The sequence below is a fragment of the Argiope bruennichi genome, chromosome 4, assembly GCF_947563725.1.
Source record: "Argiope bruennichi chromosome 4, qqArgBrue1.1, whole genome shotgun sequence".
NCBI classification, from domain to species: Eukaryota; Metazoa; Arthropoda; class Arachnida; order Araneae; family Araneidae; genus Argiope; species Argiope bruennichi.
The window spans coordinates 106,643,500-106,669,224 of NC_079154.1; the positions used below are offsets into that span (position 1 = coordinate 106,643,500).

The window sequence follows — 25,725 nt, forward strand, 5'->3', positions numbered from 1 at the left end:
TGCTCTCGATCTTATTGCTGTGTCTGAAATGAGAATTTGTAGTCAAATAGTATATAGACTTTTAGCAGAGAGAGCCCTTTACGCCCGGCGTCTAGTCATGCATGTCTCTGACTAAATCCAATAGAAAAGCTCGGTTGTTGTGTAACCGAACACATCAGTCTTGGACACAATTAGAATGAAGGCTTGTTCTTTTCAGTGATGAGTGAAGATTCACCACATAGAGTGATTTTGGTCAAATCTTCATCTGGTGAGCACGAGGAGCTCGCGAATCACCTCTCTTATGCAAAGAAATTCACAAATTTGGTGTTTAAAGGAATCCTTGTCTAGATTGGCAGTCGTAAACCACTAAAGAGATGAGTTTTTTGAAGTCTATATGAAGTTGTTCCTAGATGCATATTGTCATTTTCATGGACAATAAAGTGCTGTCACACAAAACTCAGATTGTAAATATTTTCTTAAAGAAGAGAATATTTGTTGTATGAATTTACCTTCGAGTTCTCCTGAATATCAATACTGTTGAACATGTATGGGATGGTCTTAGAATAGCCATTGCACAGCGTAACCCCCGACCCTCCAGGAATTAAAAGCTGCGCTTTTGGAAGAATGTGCCTTGTTGCCACAAACATTTATTGACGTCTTCATAAACAGAACAAGAATTCATTGCGAGGTTTGTATAACCAGTGCACGGTGATCACACTCCATGTTTGAGATAAATGCTTTATCGCTGATTCTTGATTTCTTAATTCACAATTAAATCTTTTCCATATTGTTATGTTTCTATATTCTATCTGTACCAAAATTAGTGTACCGTAGCAACACTGAATAAGTCATCAGTTTTCACAGATTTTATGTTTGTGACCTTAATTTTGGACACGAGTGTAATTTGAGCAGTATAAAAGGCAGGCTAACTAGTTGAACTTTTTCAAAAAAATTTCTGGAGGAAAGTTCACACTAATCTCACCAAGAAAAACGAACATAATCGTTTTCTAACCAATTCAACTTAAAATCTTTTACCTGTTGACCATCGATATACTGTGAAACAATCTTCAACCAAATGTACACTCGCCAATAGTAACTTTCGAAAATAAAACTCACTCATTTAATGCACAAAAAAAATCCAATTATTTAATCAAACCACCTAATATATAACCAATTTAAATAGTAGATCAACATCCAACTATTCGAATGATTAATTCATCACCAATCTCTTCCTTCTGGTAACCTTCCACAAGTCTTTTTTATATTAATTGTTTTTGTCCATCTATATTTTTGTTTACTCTTTTAGACGTCAGAATAAATAGCATCCCTGATTATTTCAGATAAAAATGCCACTAGTACTTTCTGGTAAAAATGAGAAACTTCTTAAAAGAGGGTGCAGCAATTAATTATTTTGGGAAAGTTTAGGAATAGGCCTTTTTAATATCTCATGGATTCTAGAATGTCTGGAACACATTTTTTTCTATCATCTCTCGTAATTTCATACAATATAAAACACCTAAAGCATGCACCATTTAAAACGAAATACATGTCTTTGCTATCTTAACTACATTACAATATTCTCGGAAACGTTCGAAAATCATCATATCGGATTAAGGACCGTTTTGGAAAGCATTCATGAAGCGCCATTTGTGCTCAATCTAAAGTGCCTTTTTCAAAAGCAAGAAATAAAAATCCTTGGCCATCTTGCGTCCTCTGGTGACAACCAACCAGATCTAGAGAAAGTGAAAGCTATAATTAATTTTTCTCTGTCCAAAAAATGTGCAAGATATATAAATTATTCTTGGATTGCTTACATTTCTGATGGTTTATTAAAGGAATTGACCATCAAGCTGTTACTACAGTTAAAAATATATATTGACCTCGCAAAAAGAATCCTTACTCATACCACTCCATCCACAACAAAGAAAGAATTCATATCAATTGAAGGAACCTTATGCAAAAGAATTTTGATCCTACTGGAAAAAAGTCATTGCCAGAATATATGTATTTAGACATTTCCATGGCATCTATATAGCTGTACATCTTGATTTCGCAAAAACGTATGATAAAATTTGCAAAAGATTGTAATGACCATGAAATTACCGAAACCGTTCGATACGTTGTGTACTGCTAAGAATGTCATTGAAGAAAAGACATTACAGTAACTTATAGGAAAAAGATTTCGAGGCAGTCGATTTCCATTTCGAAATGCGATTCCACTAAACGATCCGTCTTGTAAATGGGTTAATATATGCTACACCTGACGTCATCAAATATCCTTCAGCCGATGTGGTGCAAAATTTCTGTGATGGTGGTATTAACTCAGTTGTTCTCATTATCTTACTGCAATTCAAAGTTATGAGGTCTAAAATAATCCTTGCGTTGTTTTGAAATGGCACATTAATATAATTCAAGCACAAGGAAAATGCATTCCTTAGCAGCTATCTGGATGATTAATTTCTATTCTTTTAACTTTTCATTGCACTGGGATCAAACTTGGATAGTTTTCAAAATCTACTTTGGAAACAAATGGATCATCGTCTTCACTGGTTACTTGACACTTTGTGCTATAATGGAACCTCTACAGACAGGTGAAGTTGAAGTTAAGAAGTTCTTGTTCGAGGAAATTCTACTTAGATGCAAGTAATTATCAGAATTCGCCGGGCTATCTTCGAATCCAGGCTAGTTTCAGCCCTCATACTATCGTATATATATCGATAGTATAATATCGATTATTGTATTACAAAAACCTGCCATTTTCAAATAAATGGAATGATTATTGATGAATAGATTTATAAATAAAATAACCGTCACTCTTGACGAAAATAGTATGTACCCTTAATGATGAACATGTAAACAGTTTATGGCTTGGTTTGGATGCAAGAGCCAACCTTGGCTAGACATATGGTTAAAAATAAAACGAACCCAGAAAAGAAACATAAAAGCATTTGTTCGATCAAGACACGATTTTATAAAAATAACTAGTAACACTAATATAAAATTTGAAGAAGACAAAGAATCGAAAACATAGTGTCATATACAAGTAAAAAAGCAAATAGCTTTAAAAAATTAAAAATATCTGGGTGGGGTTTTTCATCCAAGTTCTGTAAAAAAAAGAGCGGTTACAATAAGAATTAAAAGCAGAGCATTCGATTAGAATGTGTTTTACTGTAAAATCAGTATTGGTACATTTGGAGACTCTCTCCAAAGAGGAGATGCTTATGGAGGCGGTTCAATTTCGCATCCAGTTCTTGTATAGGCCATAATCCGATAAAAAGTTTATTATGAATTCCTCTCTCCATTTTTCTTGCCAAGTAGTTTAAAATGAAAAACAGAATTTCTTCACATAACATTACGGAAGGTCAGGTGAAAGGAATGATGCAGCAACTTTAGCAGCACACAGTAATGACAAACGCTGACAGTACTTGATTTTACTGAGACACAGTATAATAATTTGAATTCAGTATCTACAAGAATTTTCAAGTAGGGAATCTGGTTAATTGTAATACATAATTATGCAGAGGGTTTTAAAATTACTCAGAATTTTCGCTAAAAATGAATTTTATGACAAACCCTATTACATCATCATAATTAGCGCCTCACTGAAATGGCTGTGAACAAATGTTTCATTTTAGCTAATTAACGGGATGAAATTTTTTTTATATAAAATTTGATTGATCTTTTCAAAAATATTTTTATTTATTTATTTTCCTTGTATATTAAGTTTTAAAAAGCTGCATTCATTTTCCCCCCTAAGTATAATATTTTTTTATTAATCAACAAAGATATCCAAAACTATGCAATAGAGCCAGTGCAACAAACTCTGTGGGCAAGTTGAAACATATAACTTGCAAGATTTATCTTGATTTATGATTTGATTGATGCAATTCGATTTTGCTTTAATAGTAGCATGCATCAGATCTTCAACTAAGGATTAATTCACCTCGGAAAGACTCTTAACAAAGGTTCTTACTAAGAAAATAAAATTATATCTTCCTATATCATTTATCTACCTGTAAAAAAAAACATGGTGATATAACTAATAAGAAATGAAAACAGGGGGAGAAAAAGAAAAAAAGGATAAGGTGAAATGGAATGTTTAAGAAAAAAAGTCTAAACAAAGAAAAAAAGGTGGAAGAATAGGATTTTGAATTAACAGAGTCTGATAAAGAATAATAATTTTGCATTAGCTAGCGGAGATACATGCAGAAACTATGATGATATACTATATTATATTAACATTCTGTTTTTTTTAATATACAAATTCTGAACAGTGGTCACATGATGAAGATAGCATCTGAACTGGCACCTCTTTAAGCTTCCACACAACCACAGCAGAAATATGTTTGGTCCAGAGATAATATATAACAAACCCACTTACACAAACTTACTTTGTTGAAATCAGGTCTTCTACCAGTGACACTATGGCTCTATGGTTAATACATTAAAAAAGACAATTGCAGCGCACATGAGGAAAAATGAGTTCAAAGCTTAATTTGAAATTTTTGGGTGCAAAATGTGTTCAATAGGGAGCAGTTTATCACTTGCTTGTGTTAGCTGCAGTTCTGATACAAGTTGACTTTTATCCTGTTTGTTTGAATAATTCTGTGTTTATTTTACTGTAAATAGTTTGATTATATTTATTAGTACTACACAAGTATCAATTATCAAATTTATTGAGCATTTTAGTTAAAAAAAATAATGATATAGAGAAAATCATATAGAATATTGTTGTTTTTATTGTTAACAGGGCAAGTTGTATCTGTTCATAAGTTAAAAAAAATATTTCTGGCATTAAAATTAACAAAATTGTTAAATGTTTTAAATGCATATTATGAATGAATAGTTAGGTCATAAAAAAGTAGTTATAATCAAGGAATCACAATTATATTAAAAAATATAAAGCAATTTTGCAAAAGGTATTACAGCTAGTCTCGAGAACCCTTACAATAATCAAAATTATTGATCTAAATAAAATCCTATGTTGATTATGGTAATTTGTAAATCAATTTGTAGAACAACTTGTTTAACAAAACTTTATTGTATACATAAGCACTTCATCAAAAATAATTAGCAGTGAAAGAGAAAAGTAGTAGAATATAAATATTATACATTTATACAACCTTTTCTATCACAATTTAAATACATCATAATCTCATAACAAATAGATTAACTATTTATAATAATTATTGCAACATATAAAAGCTTTATACTTAAAATTCAAAATAATGGCAAAAATAAATAACATACATAACATAGCCTTCCCCTGAAAAAATCACAGTTCATTTGCTTGGATTTAACCAGCGATTTTAGAATTCTAGTTTTGAAAAAATGTTGATTTAAACAATCAGTATTTTGAATACAAAATTTTTCTTTTGTAAAAAAAATATAAAATTCAATTGATTATAAAATTTTCATTATTTAGACAGTTTTAATTCGCTCACAATAATCACAGATTTTTTTTTTCATAGTCATTAAAAAATTCCAAAAATTATAGAATTTTTTCATGGTATAAGTAATCAAATTTTTTTAAAAATATAACAAAATTTTCAAATAATTCGTATATATGTAAATGAATTAGATAATAAATTTACACTCTATCACTAATTAATATATGTATGTAAGCTTTAAAATAATACTTCAAAAAAATTGTAAGTATTAATAAGTGAAGTGAAATTTCATTATGTAATTCCTTCTGGGCTTGAAAAACATGTTTCGAATTATATAAAAATTAACGATGATCTTTTCTCATCTTACTTAGGAAACCTCTTTTCAATGTTTGATCTTGCCCAGCCTAGAGGGAGGGAAAAAAGATAATAATGATTTTCTATTGAAATATATTTATAAATGCAATCAATAACTGTGTATACAAGTGTATACACAGTTAATATATATATTTTTTTTAACAAACTAGTTGATTTATTACACATGAAATATCATATTGTCTATGAGTAACAAATGCTTTAAAGTTTTCATTTATTGCCCATTTCAATGTTTGAAGGGAAAAAAAAAACTTAAATGTTAGTCTAATTGTTTTGTTTTTATTTCAAGAACAAAAATGTATCACAGTGATTATTAATTCTACTTATTACCCACCCCAATAAGACTTTTGCACTTTTTATTTTACTCTTTAAAATTTGTCAAATTATAATAAATAAATTATTGTTTTATTTCATTGAATGCAAAGCCAGCTAATTTAATAAATTTGCAGTTGCATAAAATTTGTAGTTGATTTTGTATATTAAAAATATATTTTAACTGAAATGAAATATGCAATCCTTTAAAGATAATTCAAACAGTGCATTCCAAAATAGAAAATGGCAATATTGAAAGAATTTTGGTACATCTAAGACCTACTCATGCACAAATAAAACAAAAAGACTACAAATTTAAGAAATTTACTAACAACTTCTAATAACCCTTTATGGTTTAAATTGGATATTATGTAACTTGTAATATGTTAGATTAACAGTAAATTAATTACAGAATATAACTAATAATATATATATATAATTCTATATTGTTTATAGATTTTATTGGTCGGTTATGGTATTTCATAACTTTTATTGAGTAAATTACTAGTGTTATAATTTGTTACTTACTAAATGCTGAGTTCCTAAGAGTATTGCTGCCTTTTCCTCTTCTTGTGGTTGATTATCTTTCTCTGGAATGTTTCTAGACTTCAAAAGCTTCTGTTTGATTGCCTAAATGAGAAAATAATTCCATTTTATTGGAAATTGTTTATTTAATATAAAATATCTTGATCTAATTTGTATGGCAAAAAAATCTAGCAGACTCATTATCAAATAACACTTTATTCTTCAAGAAAGCACCAAAACAACACTTGCAGTAAATAATAACATGCAAGCAGCAAATCAATAATAACCCACCGAAACAGCACAAAACATGCAAAGAGGCATTCATTCAACTATTTGCTCAAATGACTGCATTTTGTCTGTCTTTCAGTGTTTCATAAAATTCATTATAAGGTAAAAAAGCTTCTAAAAAGATATTGTAACTTTGCACCAAATTAAGATATCTGCAAATATTCTAGTCATTCAGGTTCATTGCCAAAGCCTAGGATTTTTGATCCAACATCCATTACTATTTCTATAAAAGTGTTTTCCTTAGCAAGAAATTATTGTATAGAGAAGTAATATACCAAATTATTGGCAATATATCAAAATTGAGAACTTCAAAATGAAATATTGATGATCCTAAATAAAGAATGCTACAGGTTTTATTTTTCCCCATTAGGAGGAAATTTAAAGTACATATTTGTGTATTTTCAAAACAATAATTGCGTATGAAAAAAAAAAAAAATCACAGTTATTTTATCAAGACCTAATTTCCAAAATCAGAAAATGTTTTAGTATTTCAAAAGATAATTACTTTAAGTCAGCAAAACTTTGTTGGAAATTATTTACTGAAAACATGAATTAATCAATTAATCATTTAAAAAATCTTTTTCATACCTGAGATAGAAGAATTTTCTTTGCATCATTTTTCAAAGCCATCAGAAGATCAAGCCATGTCCAGGTTTTATTATGATATTCGATTGTAGATAATAGCAAACTAAGGTCGTGAACATCTTCAATATTTTTTTCTTTTCTCCCTTTATAACTTACACGAATAGGAACTTCAGGAATTTTTATTGAAAAAAATGTATGATTTTTCTCTGCTCTTTCCTAAGTAATGAAAAATTTTCATATTTATATTTTTTACCATCAAAAGCAAAATAATAATAAAACTAAAACTTGTATGAAATTGTTAGGCACAATTCATATTCATTTCATATAATTTTATAAAAATTATTGGTATAAATCTTTGTTTCTCAATAGAAAAACAACAACTGAAAAACAAAGAATGGCCATTACAATAGATTTATGGTTTTTATAGGTTGGTTTATGATTAGATATTTTGTAATCATTATCTTATTTAATATGCATTTATATTTAGTCGAATGAGAAAACAGACTTGACAATGTCGTCAGTCTTACGCTGGTGCCAGTAAATAAGATCCAACACTAGTGTAATGCTTTCTTTAGCCTGTGAAATTGCAGATTGATTGAAGCTTCTTTTTATTATTATTATTATTATTATCAGAGATGGATTATTACAAGATTATTTTATATTTATTGATATCTGCAGCCTTGGCTTATGTGAAAATTTTTGGATAAAGCCAAGCTCCACTTTACATAAGATACTGAAATTTCAAGATGGTTGCCTTTTGGTTTCAGTTGCTGGCGATTTATTGCAAGCAACTTCAGTTGACGATGTTTTTAAATTTTTTGGCAATTTAGCGTGGGCTGGTAAATATCTTTCAAAATCCCTATTTTTAATTAGCATAATATGACAGAGCAGGCAGCTTATTCACATTTTAATGATGGAAAGAATTTTGATTATGATAAAGTAATGGCGAAATGCATTTCAAATCATACAAGTTTTGTATTAATCTTACTTCTAAATTTATGTAATTATTTGCAATATAGCATTCATCCAATAAGATGAATGTACTTTCCTTAAAAAATACTATTATTATATAATTAGAAATAGAGCATAAAAAACAAAATTTTAATAAACAAATTAAGAAAAATTTATTTAATTTCATTAGTTGATTTTATTTACAAATTTCAAATGATACAGTCTCAGTCTTAATTAACTAGTTTAAACAAACTTCAATACCTTCATTTTTTCTATGTCATCTCTTTCACCATAAAATGTTGATGACTGTTTTTTGAAAGCTTTTCGATTCATAGTTCCACTGGGTTCCTCATCTTCTTCATCAACTTTATCTGAAATATTATATCACATTAATAAATATATAAAACTTAAAATGCTACATTCTTACATCAGTCTGTAATCTTTGGGTAGATATTTTATATATATATATATATAATAAGAAATGGGCATTTTTGTAGTAACTGAAAGACACAGTTTTGATGATTTTTTTAGAATTAAATAATTTCCTAAATCCATACAAATACAAATAAGCAACCTAAATTTTTTGTACAAAACAGAAATGCAAATTCTTGAAAAATCATTAAATTATGCTCAAGTATAATAAAAAGGTTTAATTTTTTATAAATTTAAACTTATGTTTCCACTGTGCAAGCAAAAGCAAATAATATGGCAGCACCCAAGGTTGTTTATTAAAGTAAATATAAATTCACCAAATCCAGAGGGAAAGAGAGATCTAAACATAATTACCTTTATTTCCTGATATTAGAAATTACCTCTTTAACTGAAAACTGTTTTGAAGAACCCTGTTACTTTGAATCATATTGAATAAAATATTTTTGAGACATTAATATTTTAAACAACTAGCTTTCCACTCTTTTTCAACTAAAACTGACTGAGTACTGAACATGTAATTTTTACTACTTTATAAAAGTGTGAGTTTTTATATCATTCTATTGGCAGCCTTCATGAAGCTATGCTAATTAATTTCTTGAGAGTTGCCAAAGTTGATTGATCTAAAATAATGAAATTGTTGATTGCTCTTAAATAATGATATTGAAATTTTCATAACTCAATTAAATTTGCTCATAGAAGATTGAAACACTTTTCGATTTAAAAGTCAGTGACACGAATATTTCACTAATTATGATTCAGATGGCTGAAGGGTTTCATAAAATTTAGACTCCAAAATTTTTTCAGAAGTGCATTTATAAAATGAAATAAAATAAAATATTATTATTTATGTCATTTAGAGCATTTTCTTAGCCGAAAGTATATACCTATCTCAAATAGTTTAGAAATTAGCTATTAGGCTATGATTATAGAGGACATTCTATGAATAAAATTTTTCGGGGAAATGGTGATTTGAAAAAATTAAAAATATTCACAGAACAAGAAGTTTATTTTAAAGACAGAAATAAATGAATTAACAAAATGAGACTAAAAGAATTGTTAAATGTTCAAAAAATCAATAAAATACATATATGGAGATTAAAATTAATATGCACTGTCAGACAATTAATTAATACAATAACAGTCCCAATTAAGCAGAGTCAAGAATTTTGTAAAGTCTATCTTTAGTTTCACAAGCTAAAAGGATGTGGAATTCACTTATATCCCCAGATGTATCTTCAAGAAAATTTATTATTCAAGATAATATTCAAACTTGAATGTCTTATTTACTACTAAACTATTTGAACATTTTCACTTCAGTTACATATCTTGGTTTATTTGTATTTCAATAAAAAAAAAATTTTCAAGACCAGCAATATTACAGAAAAAAACACTTAATCATCAATTAAAACCAAATCGCCTTTGGTTTAATGGTTGCTAAAAATTAAAATTAAATATTTTTTTGTAACTTGGTTTTAATGGCTCCCTCAACAAAATATTTTCTTAATTCCAAAGTTGATTAGCATATAACTCATACCATTTTAGAAGTCTTACATTTTTCTGCTATTTCCCCAATTTTTAATTTATATTTTTATACATTGAATTATATTAGAGAAAGAGCCAGAAAGAACAGCAATGTTTAAAAATGGGTGTACTTTAAAAATGTTTAACTATTCCTTAGATCTGAAGTTAAAACTTTAACTGCAAATAAAAAAAAAATTCAAACATTTTACTAAAAGCATCCTTTACACTGAAACCTATACAACTTGGAAAATTAGGCTGAATCTCCATATCTTGATCATTACTAACGGAAAGAAGAGGAGAATGACATATTACTAGCAACTGCTGGCACCAATAAGTCAGCAGAATGCTCCACTTACTAATTTTGTAGCGCCATCAAGTGACCAAATGATGTAACTCTTCAGTGTGTGCTCCTGTGAGTGTTGAAACACAAAGCAATGGTGATATAGTCCAAGAGTTTGTGTTTGATTTATTTGTGATTGAGTTTTCTAAAAAATGAGCTATCATGGGTCAAATCAGCAACAATAAGCATGATTTGAGCTATACTTCATCAATGAAATAAAATACGATAAAAATATAAATTAAAATTTGTTAAAAATGGAGAAAAATAATTTGGCAAAAAAAAACTCATATTGTTGAAAAGATATTTTTTGAATTTTTAAGAATTAATACCAAAATAATTTTTACATTTAAGATGTATGCAAAAATTATTTTTGAAGTGAAATATTTTCATTAGTTATAACAGAAAAATTTACATATTTTAATTAATTAAAATGTTAATTAAAATTTCAAAAGAATCCTATTGATGTGAACATTTCCACCCTCTTAAGTACATATATGTTAAATTTTGTATCATAGGTTGATTCGGCTTCAAAATCGCAAACTCACACACACACACATATTCATCTTTATTATTAGAATAGATTTCAACAATATTTTAAATAATAATTATTTTTATTTTCTACAAATCATTTAAATGCAATTAGAGCAAGAATCAACAATCACTACCTCATTAAGAGAAAAATAAACCAGCAACAGTTTAAGTTTTAAAATAGAAAATACAATTCTTACCCTCTCTTCCAGGGAAAAAGAATTTCAGCATTGCTCTATAAAATGCTTCAGTTAATCCAATGGTAATAGGAACTACATTGACTTCAAGGTGTTCTTTAATTGAAATTCCACCAACAGGAGCACGCTCTCGACAAAAGATACGTAATAAACATTGTCTATCAAGTGGTATTTTTGTCTGTAACTCTGTAGGCTGCAGCACAATCTTTGAAAAACAATACATTTCATCAACATTAGCAAAACAACATTACACAATTCAATAAAGAAACATAAATAGCATTTAATTAAAAAATTGAACAAAAATTTTAAATTCAGGATGTGAATAATGAGTAACAAATATGAATTTTTTTTATACCTTATATGTTTGATTCGGTAGAAGGTTTGTCATCTTAATGTAACCAACTTCTAATAGATGTTCTACAGAATCATCTGTTTTGGTGACTTTTGAATATCTGAAATAATAATAAATAAAAACTTTCAATGTGATGCAATAAGTTTATATTATATATATATATATATATATATATTGGAAACCTGAATAGGTCTTGTTGTTGTTGCTTATGGCACTTGTAATAGACAAGCCCGCTGACGAAGTCAGGAATTTAAGCCGAGTTTTAGCGTCTCGTGTTTCAATAGCACCATCTAGGACCAAGATAAAGTCTTAGCTACTCATGTGTCACACCTCTTTTCATGGGGTGGTCTTCATTCATATATTTCATTCACTCATCCGCAGATCTTAACCCCAGATAGATCCAGTACCCCCAGTGGTATTGTCTCGACTTGGAGGACTTTGTAGCTATGACATATTTATACGTGTACCAGCTACCATGTACACGGGGAGTCTTCTGCCAGCGGGGGTCGAATAGGTCTTTCAAGGCACAACTATGTTTTGACATAATTACTTTTAATCTTTAATTTAAAGATACAATATTAACAGATTTTTAGTTTCTTAGATATGCCTGTTTGTTAAGTAGATTGAATATATATAAGTTTTAAAGCTTTTTCTTTAAAAAAATGCATGGAAATAAAATCAAAAACAATTCTAAAAGTTTTATAAAAAATTAAATAAATGCATAAGAAAATATTAATTAGATAATTTTTAATACTAGTACCACAAACTGAAAAAGTTTTAAATTTGAAAAGCATCAAATGCATCTTATTTTAAATGAAGCAGAACCTGGTCTCAGGTATATTAGTAATAAAAAAAAATTTCTATTCCATTATGTCCATAATTTTTTTTGTCATAATATGATAAATTAAACCACAAAAACGAATTTATGATATCTATCATCTATTCGACGACTGCAATTTATGCGATGCCCATGAAGACAACGAAGGATTTCATAGTGCGGATTTTCATTGCTTTGGAAAACATCAAAATTATACCTGGTATTTTCCAGCATCTGGAAATCGGTTTAATGTCTTTGTAGAGTGTTCAATGGCATCAGTGTCCTCCACTTCCATCAACACTTTAATAATTGATTAAATAACTTTTTTATAGTTATTATTTTATTTTTTATCATTCCAACGTGACCCTGAAATCAGTGTGCGCTTTCCGTAACTTTTACCCTCTCAATGTGATTTGCAAAATCATATTCCATAGTGATTTTTGTTCCTCTTGATGTCTATAAATAGCCCTTTTAGTTTGTTGGTCCCTTAACAGAAACTCTGTGTAATAATAGTCATAAATTAAGCACATGCATACCTAATTTTATTTTTTACTGATTTTATTGAACGCACACACTGGAAAAAAGAATATGCAACCTAGTAACAGGACGATAAATTTTATTAGTGTCCCCATTTACTCCTTTTTTTTTTTTTTTTTTTTTGTTTGTTCGTTTACTGTTGTTAAGAATCATTTTTGACATGGGGAAAATTTCTGTGAAAATACATACAAAATTTTAAAATAATAATGAATTGATGGAGACATTTATACATCTTCCTTAACTCATCTAGTATATAAAAATGAATGTTTGTTTGTATTTTATATGCTACTACACTATTCAACTGATTGTGATAAAACTTTGCCAATTTATTGCTTGCAGTTGCACAAAGGTTATAGGCATAATACAATTATTACATCTAATATATAAAAATGAATGTTTGATCGTGTCTTATATGCTGCCATACTGTTCATCTGATTGTGATATAACTTTGCCAACTTGCTGCTTGCACTTGCGCGAATGTTATAGGCGTAGTACAATTATTATATCTAATATACAAAAAAGAATGTTTTTTTCGCATTTTATGCGTCGCCGTATCATTCATCCGATTGCGATAAAACTTTGCCAATTTATTGCTTGCACATGCACGAAAGTTATAAACATTATTATAAGCATAAGTATAATTAATTAAAGCATAAGTATAATTATTATAGAAAGTGATAGGCATAAGTATAATTATTATATCTAAAGTTAAAAGAAAAATAGAATAAATATTATTTATATTTCACCTTTATATATAATTTAATTTCAATGAATGTATTCATTGTCAATAAGAAAATAAACATCATTCTTTCCTATCATTCCTAATTAAACAAGATAGCTGTTTCAAATTTCAAACGATATTTCCAAAATTATTTCTTCTGCGGGAGCAACGCGCTGGGTACCAGCTAAGTCAAATCATAATATTTTAATTCATAAACAATTTTAAATAGCATTGATAGAATCTTATATGCGAAATAATCTTTCACTTACAAGAAATTACTCAGAACCAAATCTGAAATTCCTAACTGCCCATCAGCATCTGTCAGTCTCCATTGTGCATGCTTAAAACACACTTCAGATCTTCTAGCTGAAGAAACGCCTTTTTCTTGAGATGAAGCTCTCTGGCGAGAACGGCTAGCAATAATCTGCGTTTCTTTAAAGCAACTAATCATCATTGTTAACTCTTCATTCATAGAATTGAGTTTTTCTTTGTGTTCATATATCTAAAAAAAATTGAGAATAAATAGAGTATTGATAAGACGAAGAGAATATAATTGTTTGCTATAATATATAACAGATCAACATAATTTTCTAGAAGAGGAATTAAATTCATAATATTTGGCATCAAATAGAATTGGAAAAACATATTAAAAATATAAAAAAAGTGGAAATTTAGAGATAAAAATTTTTATTGCTTATTCATACCATATTTTCAGATATTAAATAATCATTATTATTATTCAATAAAGAATAAACATATAAAACATTTTAACCAACAAAATGTCTTCTTGTTATTTTTAAAAAGATCATTGAATTTCATTCTGTTTTAAATATAAATTATGAGATGCTAAACGAAACAACTAAAATGCTGTTCTAAAGCAAATTTTATGAATTTGTTAGCTGTAATATGCAATTTAAAAATAAAATTCAATTATTTAAAAAATTAGTTCCGTTTTTATACTTTCCTAGATTTTTACTTTAAAAATAACAATTGCATGGAAATTATTTTTATGCCATTTTAAAAGTACAGCAAAAAGTTTTTTCCTATTATATTAATTTAAGCCTTGAAGGATATTTAGTCCAATTTCTTTAAATTTTAAAAATCTTTGCAAACTAAAGATATATTAAATCATAATGGTCCATATTCAATAGGAGAAGGGAAAAACGTAACAATATCTTCAGAAAGTTAAATAAACAAGATGACGGAGAAGCATGAATGTAAAGTTACTAAATTATTATTAATGATTCTTCTGCAATGTTTGTTTCTATTTTATTAATTTATTGGATTATATTGAATATTTTACCCAACCAGATTCTAGAACACCCTAGATTAAGTTCAGATGTTCCAGTCACTTTAAGAGCACTAGAGACAAATTTCAATCTACACCTTCATTCAAATTTTCAAAAATTTTAATTTAATTTTTCATTAATTAAATTATGCAAAATTTTGACATTTTTTTTAAAGATTAATAACTGAAACGATTATCAAATACAACAATTTCTGCATGTTTCAAAATGAAGATACTCCTTTTTCCCAATGTTACATAATTGCCATATGCCATATTTTTTTTTGTCTATTTTTATCAAAATTTTAAAACTATTTAAAATTGAATTCTGATCTATCTGTCTACAAAATTAATTATAACGCAAGAAAGAGAGCAAAAAATATATGTTAATACAGTGGAATCTTGTTTAACGAACCTAATGAATCTCTTCTTCATACTTTGAGACACATATTAAGTGAAAAAAAAAAGAATTCCAAACGAATCCATTTAAATAAGGACAATGCATTTCATTTTGAAATAAAAATAAATACTCAAGCAAATTTATAAAAATGTAATTCATTATTTATAGTACATGCTTTCCCTACAAGAAAATTGTCTAAAGACATTCGTCTTTTCGCAAGGCAACAAAATTTGGCGAAAATAAGATGCAGTATTACCATCACATGAATTTGTAGAGTACATAACTACAACCTTATCAGGATGATGCTTCTCAATGTATGATGCAATAATTCCCCAAGCTTTGTTTTACTGGAATGTTGTTGCTATATTGAGTCTATTATGTTTTACTCCTCCACTGACCAAATTTCAAAAACTCAATTTTTGTTGCGACACAGTGAAATACCATAACTCCTTCGATAGTTATGGCTTAGTTCTTTCACTTGCTCATCAACGCTGTTGCTATGCATCTCTAACATCAGAATCTGGGTCTGAGATACAGTCTAGTTGATTAAGGCTCCCTAGACACTTAAACTCCTTGGAGTAGCGTTCGACAATACTATCCACCCAAATCTTCCATCTAGATATAAGGGTTCTCTTCAAACATAGATTCAAACATCTCTGAACATAGATTGATACAAACCAGGTCAGAAGGTGTGTTATGATTTCCCCTCTCTATTAGTTCTGGAAAATATTGCTTGTTCGATGAGACACTACTTTACACTTTGTTTTGTTTGTTATGTGAATCATTCAATATGAAAAGTGCTCATTAAGCAAGTTTTGACTGTAGTATAATTAAAAGCATATAAAGTTTTTCAATAATACAAATGTTTTTAATATAAAATAATAATAACAACTCTTAAATGTTTCCTTAAAGCAGATGTTTCTAATTATTATCTTTCTATTAAAAAAGTGCAAGGAACATGAATTATTGATTTTTTTTAAACAATATTTTGTTGTTGTTGTTTCTTAACCCCCTTGGATCGAACACCAATTCAAACCAGGTCCAAGAGATCGAATTGCATGATAAGATTGTAACAATATTTTGTCCATTACTTATGCTAATTTTACTTCAAAATGAAATTAATACAGTTTTGTAATAAGGAATGAAGCTCAGATGTAATAAGAGAATTTACAGCAGATAATTGCCTTTATTTTGTAAACATTGTAGTAAATTTAGTCAATGGCAAACTTCGAATCAATGCTAAATAAAATTAAATCCAATAAATTCTATTAATTCTAATTAAATTCTATTTTGCATTCCTTAACTCTGAATATCTCAGTTGATTCAAGTGCTTTGCAATTCTTTTTGAAAACGAACTACCAAAAGATTCAGTTTTTAATTACTTTTTACTTGGTTTATAATAATCACTGGTTTCTTCATTTGTATCTTTAAATTTCTCTTGCAAATGAATTCTTCATTTGGTTTTAAAAAAATTTTTGCAGGGTAACAATTTTTTTAAATATTAGAGATTAACTGATTTTTACTGCTAATAAGATTTCTAAATCAACTGCTAGTTAACCACAGCCAGTAAAATTTAGTAAAATAGTACTTATTTGGTGCTTGCATGTATTTTGATCATCACTTTAAGAAGGTATTTATTGAGAAAAATTGGTACAATATACATATATCAATCAAAATATTTTCCATCATTTTCGACAACTTTATTTCATTTTCGTCCAATAAGTCTTGCAATTGATTGCCTTCAAATTTTTTTGGTCCTCTAGGTCATTTTTTGTTTTTGACTTCAAAATCACTACTCTTAAATCATTGAAACCAAAATCAACAATTGGGATATGAAGCAGCAGCAGCATCATAAGTTTCTAAAAGTATCTGATGGACTTCGGCTGCAGATTTCTTCAAATCAAACAAAGAAAGCAATGAATGTCGAAAATGCAATTTGAAGTGTTCCATGAGTGGGGTCTTTATACACTGAATAACTCAATACTAAATGGAAAACTTTCAAAATGATAACAATAAAGTAATAGTAAATTGGTATACCAAAAACCATTGTCGTTTATATAGATGTTTATCAATAGATGTCATTGATTAAAAAACATGCTAACACCTAATAATATATCAAATTTCAAATACTATGTTTATTATAAGAATTTTATGTGAAGTATTTTTAATATTCAAACAAATGTACCTTATTATCAAGCATCTGTAGTTCTTCTAAATAATCAGCATTGTCAGGATTTTCTAAGACTAATTTATGAATCACATAAGCTTCTTTTTCCAGTCGCCTTAAATTAGCAACTAAGGATCTGAAATATTGGAAAATAGCAAAAAAAAGTTCTTATATGGAAATAATGGTTTAAAAAAATTAAAAACAAGATTTCAAACACAGCTATAAATATGCATTACCGGATAAGGAATAATAAATATGCATTACCTGATATTTTCTTGAAGTTGCAAAATCGGACCTCTTTGGTCTTCTACAGAACAAAGTTGTAATTGGAACCGCATGTATTGTAACTTATTTGTAGCTTCTTTTTTCCTAGGTTCAACATATAATAATAGATTATTGACTAAATCAAGAATCATGGCATATTGAAGAGAATTGGTGCACATATCCAAATCATGATGAGTCAAAGTAAAGCAATCAACTCCTACTTCTTGTTCCCACAAATCATTATCCTCAGGCTAAAAAAGTAAAAATTATTTCTTAGCTAAATAATAATAGCATGGTTCATTTATGATATTTTAGCATCAGAAGTAGAGAAAATTTTCGAACTAGAAAATATTGAAAAAGAATGCATCTTTTTATAATTTAAATCTTTTCATATTTTTTTTTTTTTCAATTTTAGATTTTAAGATTAGAAAAAGAATATAATTATTTATTCTTTTTTCTTCATTAAAATTTGATTTCAATTAAAATAAGTTAATTTGTGCACCAATCAAATACTTTAATTCGACTTTCTAACTAAAAAAAAACATATAAATTCAGCAATGTTATCAACTAATCACAAAAAAATGTGATTAATCAAACATTATTTAAAAGAACAATTTTTTCTATTTGACAAATAAATTTACATAAGATTTTTTAAAAGGCCTTTATTTATGCACTGTCGGATTTTTTTAAAAATATTTTAACGATCTACAATTATTAATCTCCTGACTTTTAAATAATATAAATGGTTTCATTATTTTTTAACAGCACAGTATTTTGGTTTATTCATCATTGTGCACCACTTCTAATTTTAAGCAAAAATTCTTTATATTTAGGCCACTCTAAAAAAATTTCTCAGTAATGATCACATTATTTCAATACCTAGTAACACCAAGTAAATTCGCAACAATTGCCCAAATACATTTCATTTATTAACTTGTGCTCAGCAACCTTGCATAGAGTATGCATATATTTTTGCATTAGAGATTTTTTCAGATTGCAAGCCAGAGTATTTGAAGCATCTTGACCTCATTTCATATGAAATATGGCTCTTCTGATAATTAAAGGAAATATAGAATGTTCAACAATTAGAATTGGTTGTGGCATAGCCATTTTATAAAATCCAATCTAAAAAAAATTTAGGAGATCAAAAAAGTGGGAAGGAGGAGTCTGTGGTAGATAAGTATTTCAAGAAAAATAACAAATGTAACTATACTGCTAGTTAATCATTGAAAATTTATTCTTAAAATAAATTACATTTGGTTACATTTCAGTATTCTTTTCTCTTTCTCTATCTAAGCTACTAATACAATTTTCTAAAATTAACTAAGGACTTAAACTATGTGTTGAATCATTGTAAATCACTAAACAGAAGAAATAAGTAGAAGACTGCTAAGAAATACAACAGTTAATAAATGTTTAGAAACAATCTAAGAATAATATTGGAAGAGTAGAATCTTTTCAAAGTTAACAGTTCAGAGTAGAACAAAAAAATATGGAAATTAACAGAATGGATTTTCATCTGATGATTAAAATTAATTATAAATCAATTGAGATTGTAATTCAAATAGACTAATCCAAATATGTGGAAATAACAACTGTCAAATAAATAAAATGTACAAATTATTACCAAAGGCTCTCCACTAAACACAGATAGAAATCACATTACTATGGATAAATAAATGTTTGTTTACAGGCATAATTTTAAAAAAAAAAATTATAACTAAACCAATAAGTTGCATCCAATTCAACAATTTATGAATATATGGCTGGTTTTATTGAACTGATGAAGCTATATAAAACTAACTCATCTCTACACTAGATATAAACACAGACATTTATTGATTGAAGAATAAACCTCCACTTGTATGATTAACACATCATAATTTTTTTAATTTCTAAAAGCTACTTGCTTTCTCTATAGTATCTGAAATTTTAGTATTTTAACTTTATCTCAAATTGTATTAAATTGGACATATTTAAAATTTTGACTTCTTTTATACACAATAAATATATTATATATTCCTGTTCTACTCAGAAATATTTTTACGCTTGTCTACTTTGTGAATATACAGCACTTCTCATATCAAACCTTATGGCAAAAAAATACAATATTAAAATTCTAACTGCCATGCTAGAATATTAATTTTGTTACAGACTTTATATAAAACAATAAATACCAGTGGGGGCACTTCTTCCAAGTTACTAGGATCCATATTTTCACCATAACTTGCATAAAAGAACTGGCATCCACAACGAGAAACAATTCTTTGTAACTGTGTTGGTGCAGATTCTGAATCGGATACAGCACCAACAGTACTACTGACCACTCCACCTACACTATGACCACTTCCAACCAAATCAGGAAGATCACTTATAACCATGGATTCTCTTTCTTCTATGTTATCAATAGAAAGCCACATTACATCATCCACTGTAGGACTTGGAACTCCTGCATCTACAGTGGCATAATACTAAAACGAAAAGAAAAAGATGAATTATCAAAATACATACACATAGGAATGCAAAATGAATTTTATGTCAATTAAATTATTAATAAAAAATTCTTTCAATTGCCATAAATTATTTAAAATACATGTCATTCTAATGTGTAAAATAAAAAAAAAAACTAAATAATTTTCAAAAATAAAAATGAAATATGCTATGGTAATAACATAGAAGCATTATTCATAGGATAAATTAGTAACTGTTTTTAAACCAGTTTTTCATATCCAATAATTTAATTTTCAAAAAAAAAAAAACTGCCCTATAAGTAATTTTCTTTAGCAATTTATCCAGAAACTGCACTGTCATCATAAGACTATATAAACATAGTGTTTAGTTGAAACCATCTATAAAGCATAACTAGAGAGGATGGAAATGTAGATGCTTCATAATAGGTTGCAAAAGTATTTAATATATATATATATATATATATATATATATATATATATATATATATATACCATTCCCATATAGTGACTGCAATGCAAAAACTCATCATAGACTTTAAATTGCTTATTCTACCAGTGTGGAGTATCTTTCAGTTCATACAATGCCTTACTTATAGACCTTTCCTTTCTTAATATTAACACCCTGTGAGGTCTTTATATAGACCCATCATGCCCCAAATCTGCATTTGGGAAAGCAGATGGAATATCTAATTACTTAATAAAACCCACATTTTGTAGTGCAAAAGATATTAACATTCTATGAGTAGATAGTCTAGCAATTGATGCATAAAGCTCAGATAATGTTTTCTCTCAAAAACCTCTAGTACTTAATCATGCATTCTACATTCCAATATTCTTGCTTCTAAATACCCATTTTTGTATCAATAACTGTTTCATTTTTTTGGGGAAGGGGGGGGATCAACTTCTTACAAAGATTTCATCTTTTTTCATGTAAAAAGCTCTTTTCTTAATGTTTCTGACCTTTCAGGAATCTGCATAGTTTCCTTAAAAGTAAGAGGATAATCAATCCTGTAATAAAACTATAAGATGTATATAATAGAAAATTATTAAATTTCTGTGAAATCTTTATTGTTTTCTTTGTTCTCTCCATCTAAGTATTAAATTCCTCATTGTTAGTGTCTCAAACTTTATCAATCAAACTCCGAGAAAGATTGAGGACCTCCTCTCCTTTATACACAATTCTGCTATTCGTATTTCAATTTTCCGTTATACACAATCTATTCATCATCAATGATAGTTTCTTAATAAATTTCTTCTTCATTACTGAAATCTTCTCCACAAATTTTCCTCAAGCACTTACATAATATGTTAGTTTTGAGTTTCGCTTTGTCACATTATGAAAACAATTAAATATATATTTGAGAGATTTAAACGCATATTTGAAAGTATACATTTGGTCTTTTGGCCAACTAGGTTTAAATCCGATATACATCTCTATTTTAGTTGACAAGATCATACACCCAAATTTTTATTATCTTATTAGTTGCATTTTTGAAATATCATGTTTAGATGCAAACTAATAGATAGTCTACTCACTGACAAAATTAAATGCATATCTATAGTTCGGATCATAAGATCATATTATAAAATTTGTCCATCTACCTTAACACATTTGTGGAACTTTTATATTAATCTATTGACATATTTACTCAAGTATTTGATAGAAACTTACAATTTTAGTAGCGAAGCCATGTGCCAAATTTCCTTCCTCTAGCTCATTGCATTATTTTTAATTACTGAATTCATCTACATAAAAACAGATAAGTTTTCAATAGATGCATTTTGCTCAAAATCCAATTGAAATGTAATGTAATCACTAACTTAATTCATTTAGGTTATTGTGCTTTGAGTTATAATATTCAGGCAGACAGATAGATAGATAAAATACAAAAAATAACTATTTTTCAAACTTAGTGATTTTTAAATATGGAAATTCATCAAAAAGTTTGACATTTTTTTATGATTATATTTATTTTCTTGATATACCATACCATTATGTAAAATATATCAATTTTGTTAAAGATATTAAAAATTATGAAATAAAAAATATTTTTCATTACCTGCATGCATTCAAAAGAGCCAACCCATGTGGTTTTTGACACAAGAGACCGGTCCTTCCAAACAGGTGAGTGTAACCTTTGCAGTATTTTTGCTTTAGCTGCACTGACAATAACATATCCAGATGTTTCACATCCTCTCAGCATTACTTGACTATTAACAAGTTCAACTGAAAAAAATTTTATAATGGCAAAAACTTCTTTGCTGTATCAAAAAAAGAAATGAAATTTAATGTAAAATTCAAGTATAATGTAAAAATTTATTAGTTTTTTTATATTCAGTTTTTTTTTAATTTCAATTATTTTATAACTGGTATTTCTCATAAAGAAAAAATGAATAGAAGGGAAATACAATGGAATAATGACAGATGAATTAAAATGAATCAATTTAATACGTGGTTTCAAAAAGAAAAGATTTAATTGTTACGTAATGTCTGATATAAAAAAATTCCAATAATTTTCATTATTCTTATTCAATTTCCTCTCATCAAAATTGCCAACAAATGTGAACAAAAATATTTTTTTTTCTTTTATGACGATTTCTAAATTGAAAGGGGAAAAAATCAAGGAGCTTAATACTGCATGTTTTAACTTTTCAATGTGTATGCATATATGAGAATTATATTCAAAAAGAATTTCATTTTACATCTCTTTACTAGAGTGTCATGAAAGCATGACTTTGAATATTTATGCAGCAATTTTTTTCGACAAACTTTATAAAAAATAATGTAGCTGCATCAACAACTACATTATTCATTTGTAGTTATATATTCTTATTTAAAACCTAATATTTATGACTATTGGGAAACACTCTTATGAAAGAATATTTTGAGTGAAGAGCATTAATCTGTTTACAGCTAAGCTTTAGCTAAGTGAGTTAAAACTAAAAATATTAAAAAGGAAATCAAAACTAGATTTTGAAGAAATAAATGATGTGTCACCAGATTTAAAAAAAATTTTTTTTTTAATGCAAACTCGTCAAAAAGAAAGACACTAGAATTTGAAGATTTAGCTGTGAAATTTTCCAGAATTTTATATGCTTGGACTATTTTAGTATATTTGCTGGGACTGTAGCAATGCAATGAAGTAAACTAATTCCTTCATTTTCTATTATTTTGTGTTTTATGTTTGCATTATTCCCACTGCTTTTTAAATAAAAACTGTTTTAAAATAATTGTATTAATTAAACTTTAACCAATTACAAGTATTTTTAGCAATTAACCTCTTAATAATTTATATTTATAATTATGTATATGAGAAATAGGTTCAATCTTTCATGCTGGTATAGACAGTGTGCTCTCTGGGAGGTTAATGATATATTGTACATAAAGAAAAAAAAAAATCTAAAGAAACGAATTCAGGAATACATGTAATAAAAATTTAAATTGTTTGATTTAATATTAAAAGCAGAATGAAATAAAATCAATATTAATAAGAGGAAAATAATAATATAAAACTGCACCAGCATAAAGAACCTATCATATTAATTTAAAAGAAAATACATTTTTTGACTAAATGATGTAAAAAATATATGTAGGAAATTATTTTTAAAATGTTAGATCAAAAAATTTAATTACTTCATTAAAATTACTGAAAAATAATTTCAACATTAAGCTGAACATTGATCCACCAAAAAAATTCTGAAAATCAATTACAAAAGAAAAAAAATTATTTTTCATTCGGAAATTACAGAAGTAAAAAGATAAATATTCAGGGTGTGTAATGAGAAATGGATATAAAAATTAAGCACCTTTAAGTACCGTAGTGAAAAAAATTAAATACATTTTCACATGCATGGGTACATAAACTCATGTATTTTCTACGCATAAGATTTTTTCATGTTACATAATAAATTATAGTTTTTATAGAAATTTTTTTAAAATTATTTTTGAAAGTTTTAAATATGTATTTTTAAAATTTTAATCTTTGACAAGAAACTATATTTTATATTTTAATCAAAATATTGTAATATAATATGACAAATTCTAAAAATGATTATAACTTTTAGAGTTTGAATTGGATCTCATCACTTATTTAGACACGCAACATTATCTTTAAGTAATAAAAGGAAATTCTGAAAATTTGAGTTATGAGCAAACTGAATAGAATCATTATTAGAGATTTAAATTTGGATTAGATTTTTAATCGATATAGACTTAAATAATCGGTAAAGTAAATACATAATGGAAAAAATGGGGAGGAAATTATTTGCACAAGTCATTGGAGAAAATTACCTCTACCAATTCCTAACAAGAACATCTATGTTAATTGATAGACTGACTGATTGTTAACAAGACTATGTTAATTACTAAATGATTAATTAACAACAGCATAACTAACATAATTAATCAGTTAGGAATTTCGAATAAGTTAAGAAAAAGTAATATCAGATAATGCTGATAGAGTTTTATAACTAAATTTAAGCTCAGAACGAAAAAAAAAAATACAATAAAATAATTTTTATGTCTTTATGTGTACAGTTTTTTAAAAAAAGAAGTGACTTATAAAAGTAACTGACTATTTTTTCCTAATCTTAAAATACTCAACTCAAAATTTAAAATTAAAATGATAAAAATCTGACAGAATTATGTGATATTGATAAATTTAATTGAATGAACTAATACATACAGCTTTTATTTTGCATTTATTTTTATAAAAAACTAGATTATATAAATATTTATAAAATCAGAAATAATAAGAAGAAAAACAGAAAAAGCAGTACAGAAATACTATTATCTCAGTTGACTTTAAATTTAGTTTTTTTTAAATTTCTCCTTGGCATTTTTAGATTCTATACCTTGTAAAAGTTTGTTTCTCTCAATTATTACTTTCTCGTATATGTAGTATAGAGAAAGTATAGTAATTGTCAAAAAAGAAATTCAAACTCGAGATGTTGATAAATCTCTGCATTTAGACTTCCCTGAGTTCCCAAAACATATTTTTGGAAAATGTCTATCTGTCGATTACAAAAATAATTTTCAAAAACGATTTGAGCTAGACGGCTGAAACTTGGTATACGATCTTTACACCAAATTTGCGGATTGCTATCAAATATTGAGTAAAATCCGTTCTAAGGCGGTCCGTCTGTTCGAATATTAGTTAATACGATAACTATAAATTGGAGAGAGCTAGTTAGATAAGATTCAGTACACAGGTTTAACATCTATAATGTAGGCATATGTCAAAGTTTGAGAAAAAAGCAACAATGGCTTGACTGCCTGTCGGTCTATACTT

General features: G+C 27.5%; 1 protein-coding gene across 1 annotated transcript in view; it reads right to left on the reverse strand.

The window, feature by feature from the left end:
- Nucleotides 1–5,037: 5,037 nt before the first annotated feature.
- The window catches only part of LOC129965828 (protein hobbit-like), a 76,135-nt gene continuing 55,447 nt past the window's right edge, over nucleotides 5,038–25,725 (reverse strand). Inside the window, exons 40-50 of the mRNA XM_056080043.1 lie at nucleotides 22,495–22,661; nucleotides 20,141–20,434; nucleotides 17,964–18,214; nucleotides 17,718–17,835; nucleotides 14,117–14,349; nucleotides 11,776–11,872; nucleotides 11,424–11,625; nucleotides 8,664–8,773; nucleotides 7,455–7,667; nucleotides 6,582–6,683; nucleotides 5,038–5,773 (exon numbers count right to left, since the gene is read on the reverse strand). Coding sequence (XP_055936018.1) covers nucleotides 5,711–5,773; nucleotides 6,582–6,683; nucleotides 7,455–7,667; nucleotides 8,664–8,773; nucleotides 11,424–11,625; nucleotides 11,776–11,872; nucleotides 14,117–14,349; nucleotides 17,718–17,835; nucleotides 17,964–18,214; nucleotides 20,141–20,434; nucleotides 22,495–22,661 — 1,850 coding nt within the window. The 3' untranslated portion in view covers nucleotides 5,038–5,710. The remainder of the gene's footprint in view (nucleotides 5,774–6,581; nucleotides 6,684–7,454; nucleotides 7,668–8,663; nucleotides 8,774–11,423; nucleotides 11,626–11,775; nucleotides 11,873–14,116; nucleotides 14,350–17,717; nucleotides 17,836–17,963; nucleotides 18,215–20,140; nucleotides 20,435–22,494; nucleotides 22,662–25,725) is intronic.